Raw genomic sequence first — 13367 nt, forward strand, 5'->3', positions numbered from 1 at the left:
TCTTGGGAGGATTGGTTGTAAGGGAGGTGAGAGTCATCTGAGAGTACGTGAGGTATATCTAAGGGGGGGCCTTGAACAACAGGCAAACCACTTACTGGGCTTAGACGCAGTCTAAAGAGACACGTGGTGTGTGTTGCACACATAGTGTCTGTGACTGATAGAATTACAGGGAGATACGGGAGTTTTGCTCAGGGGGAGTAAAACTGGGTGAGTTAAGTACTACTTGGAAAGGTTGAAGTGTACTTTTCACGTATCAAGTAATAGAATCAGTTTTGGGAATTCTCGTTTGACAATATCGTGTGTGAGTATAATTTTTCAACATGCATGTATATATATTATGCTCGATATATAAAAAACATGTATCTGCTTTAACCATATATCGAAATACTATACATCTATGTAATAGGAATACTATAAATATCGCCTTATATATTATGACTGAGATTTAAGTCTTCGTTATTTTTGTTCACTTGTAATAGGAATCATTATCTCTCGGGATCCTTCGGGTTATTTTTTGGTAGTAATATAACAATCACATTAAACCAAAAAAAAAAATACTATACATCTATGTTATACATAGTTTATGTATCGATTTTTTTTTTTATCGTTGGACTGTATATATAACACAATCTTTATATATAACCCAGAATTGGTGATGCGGTATACAATTAACCTATATTTATGTCTGAAACTGGTGTTTCCTAGCCAATGGGATCGAGGCCATATGACTTTTGCAACTACATATGATTATTATTGTTGTTAAAAGGAATTACAAATTGTGAAAGATAATACCATATAATAATGGTTAAGTCGACAACGTATTCATTTCAAGTTCACACGTTCCGTTAAATTTTTAGGTGTATATATATATATATATATATATATATATATATATATATATATTGTAATCATTCAATATTGTAAACTTATGAAACTTTTGATATCTCATATAGAATTACAATCGAGATCAGTTAGACGATTCCTCGCGAATATATACAGCACGAATCCCATCATCTTATCCATCGCGTTCTTGAAAGATTAAGATATATGGCCAAAGTTAACCCACAAATTCAATTTGATTTTTTTTTGTACAAATAAATTAAATGATATAAATTGTCCACTCTTTATCAGTTATTCAAATAAATTAGTTCCGTATAATGTAGATATAAATATTTATGTATTTCTACATTGTGACGGACCACAAGAATTTATTGATACACAAAAATGGTGGAAAGAAATTGGAATTCTTGTAACCATGTGACATTAATATCACACGTCATATTGTTAGAGGACGAATCTTTCCTTTTCGAGCCCTTCTTGTACTGAACCTTGCCCTAATTTGGATGTTTCTTGGGCTCCGGAAACGGGCCACAAACCTGCGGGTCCAAAATTGTGTGCTGTCGTCCATCTGCATCAAAAACGACAGCGCGTGCTGCTTCCTATTCATAACCCGGCACGGCAGGTTAGATTCGTTAAGGAACAAGTGGTTGGGGGTTATTGAGATTGAAGAGTGTGGTTAATTAGGAAGTGAAATAATTGCTTTTAGGTTTAGTGATCGTTGCTGATGATGAAATTAGACGACATCCCATAAAGCTACATGTTAATATGTTGCATGGACATTTATGAAATTACGATAATGATACAAAGTTATAACATGTCATATACACAAACACATATGATGTATGTACGTATGTGTATAGACGTGTATGTTTCTGTTTCGTTGCTTAATTTTGACACGTGCCCTTCTTTTTTACGATGTGGGACCGGCTCACTGCAAATTGAAACCACGTGACACAAAGGAATGGAATATAGGAACCGTTGTTAATCCCTTTGTCTTCTCCATTCCGATAAAATTCTAATTTGAACCACACACACAAGGTTTGCTGTTCAACACGTGCTATAAAAAAACGATATGACTTCAACATTTCGGACAAAATAATTTTGTATTCGACTGGTACGTAATTATCAATTTTCCATTTCCTGGAAAACGGAACTGTATTTAGCAATCTATGTTAGGCCAATAGGCCGTATCTAGACGGTTTTGGACCATGAATACAAATCTTGAATTTAAAATTAGGAACAAAATAATTTCATATGGCTCTTAAACATGTACAGTCTTAGGGAGAAACCCCGATGAGTTGGTAAGGTGGTTGGACTGAAAGGTCATGAGTTCGATTTCTCGGCTATAACCGATTAATCTTTTCCGTACGTGTGTTGTGGGACGGTAATTTATCTAACCAGCGTGTTCGATGGGTAGCAAATAAGGTTCACTACGATATAAAAAAAAAAGCCATGAACAACTTGAAAATCCATAAAGCAAATTAAGTATATGACAAATATTTTTTTTAAATCAAGTACTGTAACTTTTTTTTTGGGGCAATCAAGTGGTTTTGAATTTGGGCTTCAATAGTTCACCTCTTAATGGGCCCCATTATTTGTTCCATTTCGGGCTTAGTATGGAAATCATGGGCTTCATTTAACAATTTTAAGATTCTAATGTTACCCCCAAGCCTTGGAGAGAGTTCCGTTTTTGGTTTCCGCTTTAGCATCTTCTGGGTGGGTGGACAATTTTGTTAATAATATCCTTGTAATCGAATATCAAATTATCCTAATTTAATCAAATCTAATATAAAATCTATCTTTGAACGACTCATTAAAAAACCGTTCTACCCTTTTTTTGAGAATTTATTCGAATAAATCATTTATATATCATATAAAAAAATTAAAAATTGATATCGATTTCATAATCTGAAGTATCAATTTAAAATATTTTAATATTTGTGATATCAATTATCTCAACGCGATTCATTTATAAAAAAAAGGCGTACTAACCTTCTTTGAGAATTTGTTTGAATAAATCATTTATATATGATATAAAAAAAATTGAGAACTTATCAATTTAAAAATATTTTAATATTTGTGGTATTAATTATATCAAATAAAAAAAAATTATATATTTATTTGATACATCTATGACTCACTGTAGAAATCAATCATGATGAGCTTTGTTATTCAACCTGGTAATATAATTTATTAATTATCCTCCAGATCGATTCACCCGAAAAAGAAGTTTGTAAAGCTGAGGTATTTGTGTATGATTTTAACATTTTTTTTTTAAATTTTATAAGTTACCACAACAAACTGAATATTCAATATATCAAAATTGGGATTTCCCCTGTTTTTAGTTTATTTCCTTGAATTATAAATTATTGAGTTATTATTAAACACTTTTTTGGAACCAAAGAACTTTTCCTCTGATTTTCTTTTGAATTAAATTCCTTTTTGTTCTGTCATGATTCCCTCCAATTTATTCAAGGTGGCCATTGAAGAAAGCTCCAAACAAATAAAAAGTAAAGTGTCTCATACTCTCATATCATCTTTAATGTTCTTTGGAATCTTCATCTCTCCCCTATTTTTTTCTTTCTTATTTTTTAATTTGTCGTTTTATATTCTCTTGTTTATTAAAATCGACTCATTTACATACAACACTGTTTTCGGCCTTTGGGGCCCTTTTTTTTTTGTAAGCATAATGAAATTGTCAGAACCAAGATGTTCACACATAGGAATGGAGGTTTCGATTCGGTTATTCATAACCAAACCGAAAAATATGGTATTTTTGTCGATTCGAACGGTTTTAAATTCACGAATCGTATTATTTTTAAAAATCCAAATTTCTCATAACCGAACCGAAATCGAATTTTAAAAATTCCCCAAAAACCAAAACATTTTAAATAAAATCTATTTTATTTAATAAAAATCGAAACCGAATCGAATCGAACATAATATAAAAACTGATTGGTACCTATTTTTTTTGTAAAACCGAAAAAACCAGACCGATGTATTCTCGTCCCAAACCCGAACAGATTCCCAAAACGCCCATCCCTAATCACACACGAAGATATCAATGCAAATAAAAAGTATTTTAAAATTCTGTTTATTTTTTCTCTTTTTCAATGCAATATTCTAAAACCCTGTTCGTCATAGGAATTTTAAGATTCTTTTTTGCGTCTCTGTCTCATGTTCTCTCTACTTTTTTATTTGAAAGAGAGAAAAAAAAGAATAGTGCTTTTTTTTATTTGACATGAGAGGGGAAAAAAAGGGTGCCACTTTATTCATACATGCATGCACAAAGCTTTTGCTTGTGTTCTTTGATAGATATTATGATCTGTGTAGAATTCACATGCTGGAATGCATATATATATATATATATATATATATGTCTATATGCATATTGTCCATGATGGGTAGCAAACGGGGTGGCCCTTAAATATTCGTATATAATGAACGTATCTGAATCTTATTAAAAGAGAGTATGTCAAGTTGTATGCTTTTTCTCCACTGTATATATATATATATATGGTTGTCTCTGCGTAAATCTTGATAATGAAAACACACGGGAAGGGCAATGGCATAGTTTATGAAAGAGACAAATCATTTTACGTTAATTAATTGTTCCTATCATTTTCTCATTGAAATCAGTTTCTTTTTTTTTTTCTTGTGTTGGTGTTGGTCTCATTGTTATCAAATAATTAAAATCTACACTGTCAAATTATTTAACCTAATTTGTTAATCACTAGTGTCATTGATGTTTTTGTGTTCCACCCCATATATAATCTTAAGAACGTGATGTTTTCACGAGGGGACCTAATAAGTTTATATAAACGATCGTCTACTTGTATCAAAACATGCAAACCGTTTAAACTCAAATGTAGAAAAAGATATTTATCCGTACTTTTTCGATATTTCGGAAGATGTAGTTAGATCAAAATTTTTAGTGAATTTTTAGATTAGATAAAAAAAATGATGTAGACGATAAAGAGTGTAGTAAACTGGTAGGTTAGGTTTAAGGAGGACGGGAACACGAGCTGGCGAATGGTAAGATTAACTTAAATTTTTATTTTATTTTTGGTTTCTTATTATTATTATTTGCAAACACTCGGCTTGTGTTATGTAATGATATATTTCTTTTTTTGCCACGTTTGATTTCGAATGAAAGGCCAAACCCAGCTTTAGCAAAAGCCAATCTTCACTTTCAGATTACTACGACTGAAAATGGGTTGAGTTGACTGACCATTCTCCCTGCCCATACAATTCTATCTTTCTCTTTGGCAAACCCCCAAAAAATACGTTTATTTTTTTTTTTCATTTTCTTCAATTCTACTTTATTTTGAATTAATTGATGTTTTTATTTTTCTTATAACAGTCACTCTCTTTCTCTCTCCTTATTATTCAGATTCCTGATTCCCAAATCTACACGAAGCGCTAAAAATAATAGAGAAAGCACTCAGAGAGAGAGAGAGAGAGAGAGAGAGAGAGAGAGAGAGAGAGAGAGCTTCCATGGGGCGTGAAGAAGAGGAGCAGGAGGGAGGCACAACGTTTCTAAAGCTTCCACTCTTGCCATCAAAACCCCATAGCCACAAACACTCTCTCTCATCGCCCATTCACCCCATGGCTTTAGCTTCCGTCTCCTTTAGCTGGGAAGAAGAACCAGGCAAGCCCAAGCACCAACCTTCTTCTTCTTCATCCCCATCATCATCTTCATGCTCTCCTAACAAGAAGTCCCTGGAACTACCGCCTAGGCTTTTGGACTCGGTGGAAAAAGATGGCAAGTCAATCGCCAAACTACTGTCCTCGCCATCAACTGTCCTCGATGGGCCGTACAGCATGGGGAGGTCACGGAGGTTTGAGTCATCATCCTTCAGGATGATGGTGGTGAGTGGTGGCGACTGTTATGGATCCTTCGGGAGCGACATCTATGGCGGCTTACATGAGACGGAGGAAGAGGAAATGAAAAAGAAGTCTCTGGTTCTTGCGAGGAAGAGGGAAGGTTACAGAGGGAGGAGACTTGGGTTTGTCGGGTTTTGGAGGAAGAGGGCACTGAAGGGAAATACGGAGCTTGGTGGGGGCAGTTACATCTTTCCAACTTCTGTTCACACAGAAAGCGAAGAAGATGGCAATGGCCGTGGCGATGAAGAGAAGGTAAAAATGATTAGCAGAACAGGCAGTTTCTCTACGCTGTCTTCTTCTACTCCAAAGTCTCACTTCTGGGTAAGTCCTCTGTTTCCGTTCTGTCTTTTTTTTTTTTCTTTTCATTTTTATGGATCGTAATTAAGGAACAAAGGAAGACTTTACATTATATCGCAATTCGAGTGATGGAGTTTTATTATAAGCTTACTCAAAGCATTAAACTTTAAGAAAAATAAAATGGGCAATTAAGACACTAGATTCTTAAAAACTGACAACTGAGGTAACGAGCTTTGAGCGGATTTGTCTAAATTGCAAATGTCTTAAAAGTTTGGTGCTTTAATCGATATCAAATAAAAGCTTACTGCATGCATCGTGATATTAGGCATGTTATACCTATGCTTTACAACTTTATACCTACGTATATTTCATATATGTATCTGCTTTTTTTTTTGTGCAGACGACTGTTTGTGAAGGACTAAAGCAGGTGGTGGTTCCATGGAAGAACAAGAAGATTAGAATTTGATCCCACAAAAAAAAAAAAATAGAGAGATCAAAAGTGTTTGTGTTTCTTCTTACAAGTTATCTGAGATAACTTTGATAAATTTTCCAAACGACGTCTGTGAAAATGTGTTTTCTGCTGTCTTCGACTATATAATATATGATAGATGTTTGAATGTTTTTAATTGTGTAAAGAAAGGAGAATATGAATGTTGTATCTTTTGGTCCATGAATTCATTGGTATTTGATTGATTGGTCCGATTAAATTTCCATTTAGAGGTATAGGTTTTGAGTTAAAAGACCGTAATATAGCATTCCTTAGCCCAGTCAAAAAAAAAAAAAAAAAAAAAGATTCTAGCGTATTCTAGAAAGGCAATAGCCAACCCAAGAGAAACCAGCACCAATTAGGCTGAACCCTAATGCAAAAGCCGCCACCTTTTTGCTCCTCTTCCTCGGGCTCCTCCCTGATCTCTGCTTCTCTTTGCTCTTTGTCTGCAGGTAAAGAACTTCCAGCTGCAGAAGTTGGGACCATTGCTTGTAAGCAAACAGCTGACTCGCATGCACGGTCTTTCTCCGTGCACGCTTCTCTTGCCGCCTTCTCTGCTTCTCTCGACCGGGTTTGTGAATGGCGTAATGCTTCTAGAAGCTGAGCCCTGTTAGAGTTCTAAGGGATCTGAGGAATTTCATAGGTGGAGCTCCTAGTGGTTATCGGAAAGTTCAGCCAGATCCATACATTAACGAGGAACCCTAAAAAGCAAGTCTCAAGCAGAAAGGATCACGTTTAGAACATCGTGCTGTGTTCGAGGAAAGTTACGAACTTGTCAGGAAATGCCAAAATCAGAAGCAGACCCATGAATCGAAACCGGACAGAAATCATCTCTGTTGATGAAAAAACAGTGCGAAAGTGCATAGGAGTACGATTATGGCTAAGAAATTGCGTAGACACAGAAGAACTGACAGTACCATTTCAGTCCAAAGGCTCTTCAACATCGTGCTGTGTTCGAGGAAAGTTACGAACTTGTCAGGAAATGCCAAAATCAGAAGCAGACCCATGAATCGAAACCGGACAGAAATCATCTCTGTTGATGAAAAAACAGTGCGAAAGTGCATAGGAGTACGATTATGGCTAAGAAATTGCGTAGACACAGAAGAACTGACAGTACCATTTCAGTCCAAAGGCTCTTCCGGTTGAGAACTTCCATTGCGTACGTGGTCTGCACAATACGGACAAAGCTTCAAAAGATACCAACTTCTGCACATAACATGTACTCTCTTCACTCAGTAAGCCAACCAACACTTTTGTCAAAAAACCATAAAACAGCTTCTCTCTCTCTCTCTCTCTCTATATATATATATATAAGCATCGCCCTTCCTTCTATCTGTTGTTTTTTGCCGGAGAAGAAACACATCCAGCAGTGGACAAGACAAGAGAGGCAAATGGGTCACCTATCACCGTTGATGCCGAAGATGCGTACCTTGTGCATGTTAGGGAACTTGGCTATTACAAGGATAGTGACAGCAAGCGTGTTGAGGAACAGCCATGGATGCTTGTAGTCTGTTGTATGAGATGCTATCAAGTACCTGCCTCATTCAGCGGTTTTATGTATCGATATCGTGCTTCAGAAAAAGAAGGAAAAATACCGATTTATTGTTCTCAACTCAAGCCCCGAGATCAAACGAGAATCTCGGAAAGCCAAGGCAGATGATATAGACGACATCAGGACAGTTTGTCAAAAGAAGATCTAACCGATTTGAGGTACCCGCCGAGCTTTAAGGATGGAGTTTCCATTGAAATGGATTTAGGCAGACATGAATCACAGATGTGGATTAGTAAGTTGAGCGAAAGGCTACACATGATTCAATATAGAAGGCTGAAAATCAAACACAAACATATATTGGTTTCAGGTTTTCTAATCTATAATGTTATGTGTATATATACACATCATCAAGATTCCTCTGCTCAATATAAGCATGCCCGGTAACACTCATTCAAAACACGCACAAGCAGAAGTCCTACAAACAAGCTAAAATTCATTCAAATGCTTAAAAGAAATGCCCAGTGGAACAATCAAAAGCCAAAGACAGGAAACAACTATCAACGAGCAAGTAGGGCTTACAGCACGACAGGAACTACTGTAAGAAACTTGCGGTTGCGTGTAAGCTGCTTTCCACCGTCCATCTGCTCCCACCATGTCAGCCTGTTGTAGATTCCTTGGTCTTCTGCAAAGGGTGTTCCTTTCTTCCAATGGAAGAAGTGATAAATTACCTGAGAAGAAACAAAAATAAACCCACAAAGCACTCACTGGATCTTGCTGACAAAAAACCTTCAATACAATTACAGCAGCAAAACTTAAAAACAGTGTAGGAACCAGGTGAAGTGGGAGCTTTGGCTTTGACAGAGTCAAGACCTCCAATCAGAAGCCATCGGATTATCCAATTTTCCGACCTATCTGAGCTCTCGAGGAGTTTTTTTTACACAGAGCAAGTCCAGTTCATGGCACAAGTCACTTAAGTGCTGAAACATTCTGATTTTAAGAACAACAGCTGATCACATCGCCAAACCAGAACCGAATTCAGACAAGAGATGCATGTAGTAATTAAAGTTTGCCATTGCAACTAACAGAAACAGAACATATTGCATCCACAACTAAGAACATGAAAGATAGCCACTCGTTCGCATAATATTAAATTCACATCCAAAACCCAGGAAAAAAACCGAGAAAATTCAAAATCGCCCACAAGCAAATAAGCATCAAAGCGTGGACTGACGTACGGCGAAGTGGGAGAGATTGACAACAGTCCAGGCCATGCCAGGGGAGCAACCGAAGACGGAGAGAAAAATAAGCCATGCGAAGAACAGTATGAGGATATACGTCGTCCACACGCCTGGGTACATGAACCACTCCGTATTCCTGTTCAGATCCGCCGGAGGCACCGCCTTCACATACAGATTCGCCATTCTTTTTCCCTGTTCTTTTCGTAGCTGATGATCCAACACCCGAAAATATTTCAAACCCTTCAAGAAAAAAAATCACTCTTTTTGCCCCCTTGCTGCGTCGAGCAGATCGAATATAAAAAAACTTTGGATGTTTCTTCTTCTTCTTCTTTCTGGCGACGATTCCGATGATGGGTTACAATCAAGATGGATTCCACGCACCAATTCCCGAAATCCTCTTTTTTAGGGGGCTCTCTGTATTTTTTTTTAAAAAAAATTCTGGGTGCTTCTTGATCTCTGTGGATTAGCTCGTGTGCCCGTGAAAGACGATTGTTTTCATTAGCACCTCCCATGGGATAATGACAATGACGACGACAATTACTAAACGAAATAAACAGTTGCAATTTTTCGCCCGTCATAAATTCGAATTATAAAGTTTGCTCATCCAAATCTGTGCACGAAAAATATCACAAATTCGAATTATAGTTTGTTCGTCCAAATCTATGCACTAAATACGATGCCTTATCTCGAAGATTTTATAAAAATTAAGATCACATGGAATAATCGAAGTACCCTTATTTTTATCGAATTTTCCTTGATAAATGATTGGGGAGAATACATAGGAGCATTATTCTGTAAATGGGCTGGTTTCTTCAGGCCCATTCTCTAGGATAAGCTCTCTAATGGAGGCCCATTTTACAATAAGGCTTATCAGAAGATGGACTGGGTCTCCAATCCAAGCGTACGCGCCCAATCTTTCGCCACGTGGACTTTTATTTTATTTCATATATTCAAATTCTATTAAATAATATTTTTTTTATATGATTAAATAATAAATTTTATTAATTAAGATTCAGAGATTTTTATTTAGACAATGAACCGTCTGAATTCAGTGCACCATAAAATATTAGATCACGTATTTAACTTACATCATAATGCAAATATGTAAGGATCACCTTTTTCACACTTGATAAACTAGTAATTTCCACTTCATAAACTTTATTTTAAATATGGGATTTTTTAAATATTTGCATTTGATATTTTTTGAAATATATAACTAGATGATGTGTGTGACGGTACAGGCTACAGCTATTCTCGTACTGAATTCCACGTTGTTTCCACTCAGTGGTGTGTCTGCATAGGACCGAGTGGAACTCAACTCGTCTGATTTCAATTTGGACGTTGTTAACTATATTAAATACATGTAGTCAATACTCTTGCTCGGCTAACAAATTAAGATTTAAATCAAAATATAATAAGGTTACGGTTTGATCTTATGTTAAATATGTCGACGTTTTTAAAATACGATATACATGTTTGGTACGCAAAAGCATACAACAATTTTCAATCATGCATGACCTAATATCTAACGTTAGTGATGAGTGATAATAATATAAATAAGATGATATGGCGAACAAATTGCTCTTATCACATAGATGTCAACAACAAAGTGAGATAAGCTGAAGGGCTTTTTTTTTACAAACTTCAGGAGACCCAATTAAGACTGCCAAAGTAGCCTAAAATGGCATTAGTTACCTCTTTTTAATTATCCAATTAATTAAGTAAACCACATCACAAAATAATTATTATAATACATACATACATATATATACCTTCAGAAGTGTGTGTTTTATAGTTCTATGAGTCAAAAGTATCACTTTCTTTTCTCTCAGTGCACCTTAGTTTATTGATCCTATATATCACAATACAGTTAATAAAAATTCAAAACGTATAAATATAATTCATAAAGCACTATTCACCTAAAAAATAAGTAAATGTATAGGCTGTTATATATATATATATATAAATGTGTGTGTGTGTGGGGGCTTGGGAATCTTGGTCTGTTAGGAATCTGGGATATAAAAAGAAGAACAATAACAAAAAAGTAAATAGGAACCGGATAACTCTTCAATGCGTGATACACTTTCCTAAAAACGTTATTCCGTCCTATACGAGCAAAGGACTTTCCGGAATACGTCTTTGAGATACAATGAAGAGAGAAGTGATCTTAGTTTGCTCTACTAAGAACACAAACACAAGAAGTTGCAAGAAGAAGATGAACAAAAGGCTTTTGTGGGTGTTTTGCAAGAACAACCACAAAAGTGCTCTCAAATCTCTCAAAAAACGAATTAGATCTGTTCTCTATTGTGTTAGGATGTCCAGGGATGTTCATCAACACTCCAAATGTCGAAAGGTGTGAAGAAATCGGAAGTTTTTCCCGAACGGTCGCGATTTTTCGCTCAATCCGAACTGCTCAGAAAAAACGGGCTGCCCGCCCGTTTTGTCGAGCTACCCGCCCGTTTATTTCTGAATTGCTCAGAAAAAACAGGCTGCCCTCCCGGTTTTCCCGAGCTACCGCCCATTTATTTATGAGCTTTATTCCTCAGAAAAAACAGGCTGCCAGCTCATATTTTCGAGCTGCCCTCCCATTTTTTCTGAGATTACCTTTCACGTTCAAAACCGAACGTAAACACTTTCGACGTATCCTTAACACTTAGCCAATTCATACCACGTTTTTTACAAGCATTTAACTCCTCCACCATACTTGTAATACACGTTAAACATGAATCCTTTTGAGAGATTCTAAATTCCCATTCATTTACTCTAAAAATCCCAACAATCCTCCACCATTTTTAGAGTAAATTAAACAATGGCATATCAAGCAAATAATCATTCATCTCCACAATTCTGCGCATAAATGAAAGTGTCTTTACGATTGAACTTTCACTTAGTGTAATATACCACAATAAACTCGAATTCCGTAGGTGTCGAAAACGATTGAACCTACGTAATCCTAGTTGAGCTACCGCGTATACACACACACAGAATCAATACAATTTCTTGTACTCCTTGACACTATATCGACCATGTGTCCATATCCCCTTCACAAGCACATAGATGTCGAGCCTCCAACATCTTGAAGCGGCCACACTTCATGCTTGCATAGGTGAATTCTTTCAAATCGTGCTCTGCAACTAAGCACTTTGTCAAAGAATTCATTAAGTATAAACAACCTCTTTACGTTGCATACCAAGATGCTTACCTCGGGATGATTCACTTTTAAGCATCTACAACCACACATTAGAGGATTTAACTCATTGAACTCAAGATGATTGTTGGTATTTTTAGAGTAAATGAATGGGAATTTAGAATCTCTCTAAAGGATTCATGTTTAACGTGTATTACAAGTATGGTGGAGGAGTTAAATGCTTGTAAAAAACGTGGTATGAATTGGCTAAGTGTTAAGGATACGTCGAAAGTGTTTACGTTCGGTTTTGAACGTGAAAGGTAATCTCAGAAAAAATGGGAGGGCAGCTCGAAAATATGAGCTGGCAGCCTGTTTTTTCTGAGGAATAAAGCTCATAAATAAATGGGCGGTAGCTCGGGAAAACCGGGAGGGCAGCCTGTTTTTTCTGAGCAATTCAGAAATAAACGGGCGGGTAGCTCGACAAAACGGGCGGGCAGCCCGTTTTTTCTGAGCAGTTCGGATTGAGCGAAAAATCGCGACCGTTCGGGAAAAACTTCCGATTTCTTCACACCTTTCGACATTTGGAGTGTTGATGAACACCCCTGGACATCCTAACACAATAGAGAACAGATCTAATTCGTTTTTTGAGAGATTTGAGAGCACTTTTGTGGTTGTTCTGCAAAACACCCACAAAAGCCTTTTGTTCATCTTCTTCTTGCAATTTCTTGTGTTTGTGTTCTTAGTAGAGCAAACTAAGATCACTTCTCTCTTCATTGTATCTCAAAGACGTATTCCGGAAAGTCCTTTGCTCGTATAGGACGGAATAACGTTTTTAGGAAAGTGTATCACGCATTGAAGAGTTATCCGGTTCCTATTTACTTTTCTGTTATTGTTCTTCTTTTTATATCCCAGATTCCTAACAATCTAAAAACGTTATGCACTCGAGGATGACTACTTCTGTGAGAGATCTTACCATAGACTTTCATAAACTCGATAAGT

At 36.3% G+C, this 13367-nt stretch overlaps 2 protein-coding genes across 3 annotated transcripts; one reads left to right on the forward strand and one right to left on the reverse strand.

Moving 5' to 3' along the window:
- Nucleotides 1-5232: 5232 nt before the first annotated feature.
- Nucleotides 5233-6715, forward strand: LOC104817057 (uncharacterized protein At4g00950-like). The gene is made up of 2 exons (XM_010546133.2): nt 5233-6048; nt 6425-6715. The coding sequence occupies exons 1-2, from the start codon at nt 5338-5340 to the stop codon at nt 6488-6490; spliced, it is 777 nt and encodes a 258-aa protein (XP_010544435.1). The 5' UTR covers nt 5233-5337; the 3' UTR covers nt 6491-6715.
- Nucleotides 6716-7647: 932 nt separating this feature from the next.
- Nucleotides 7648-9770, reverse strand: LOC104817058 (ORM1-like protein 3). Of its 2 annotated transcripts, none has more exons than XM_010546134.1 (3): nt 9239-9767; nt 8583-8731; nt 7648-8046 (listed from the first exon to the last, which is right to left on the reverse strand). In XM_010546134.1, exons 1-3 carry the CDS (start codon nt 9422-9424, stop codon nt 7908-7910), a joined length of 474 nt encoding a protein of 157 aa, XP_010544436.1. In that variant the 5' UTR covers nt 9425-9767; the 3' UTR covers nt 7648-7907. The 2 variants fall into 2 exon arrangements, with proteins under 2 accessions (XP_010544436.1, XP_010544437.1); XM_010546135.1 differs by having other exon boundaries at nt 7953-8233; nt 9239-9770.
- Nucleotides 9771-13367: the final 3597 nt, after the last annotated feature.

Source organism: Tarenaya hassleriana, unplaced genomic scaffold (genome assembly GCF_000463585.1).
Source record: "Tarenaya hassleriana unplaced genomic scaffold, ASM46358v1 Cleome26, whole genome shotgun sequence".
Classification (NCBI taxonomy): domain Eukaryota; kingdom Viridiplantae; phylum Streptophyta; class Magnoliopsida; order Brassicales; family Cleomaceae; genus Tarenaya; species Tarenaya hassleriana.

Excerpts from the sequence above, each read along its gene's own strand:
- LOC104817057 (XM_010546133.2), top strand. The coding sequence starts at position 5,338 with ATGGGGCGTGAAGAAGAGGAGCAGGAGGGAGGCACAACGTTTCTAAAG. Across the intron at positions 6,049-6,424 it reads CTCCAAAGTCTCACTTCTGG|ACGACTGTTTGTGAAGGACT; the intron begins GTAAGTCCTCTG and ends TTTTTTGTGCAG.
- LOC104817058 (XM_010546134.1), bottom strand. The coding sequence starts at position 9,424 with ATGGCGAATCTGTATGTGAAGGCGGTGCCTCCGGCGGATCTGAACAGG. Across the intron at positions 8,732-9,238 it reads TCAATCTCTCCCACTTCGCC|GTAATTTATCACTTCTTCCA; the intron begins GTACGTCAGTCC and ends GTTTCTTCTCAG. Across the intron at positions 8,047-8,582 it reads ACAGTAGTTCCTGTCGTGCT|GTACTTGATAGCATCTCATA; the intron begins GTAAGCCCTACT and ends TGAATGAGGCAG.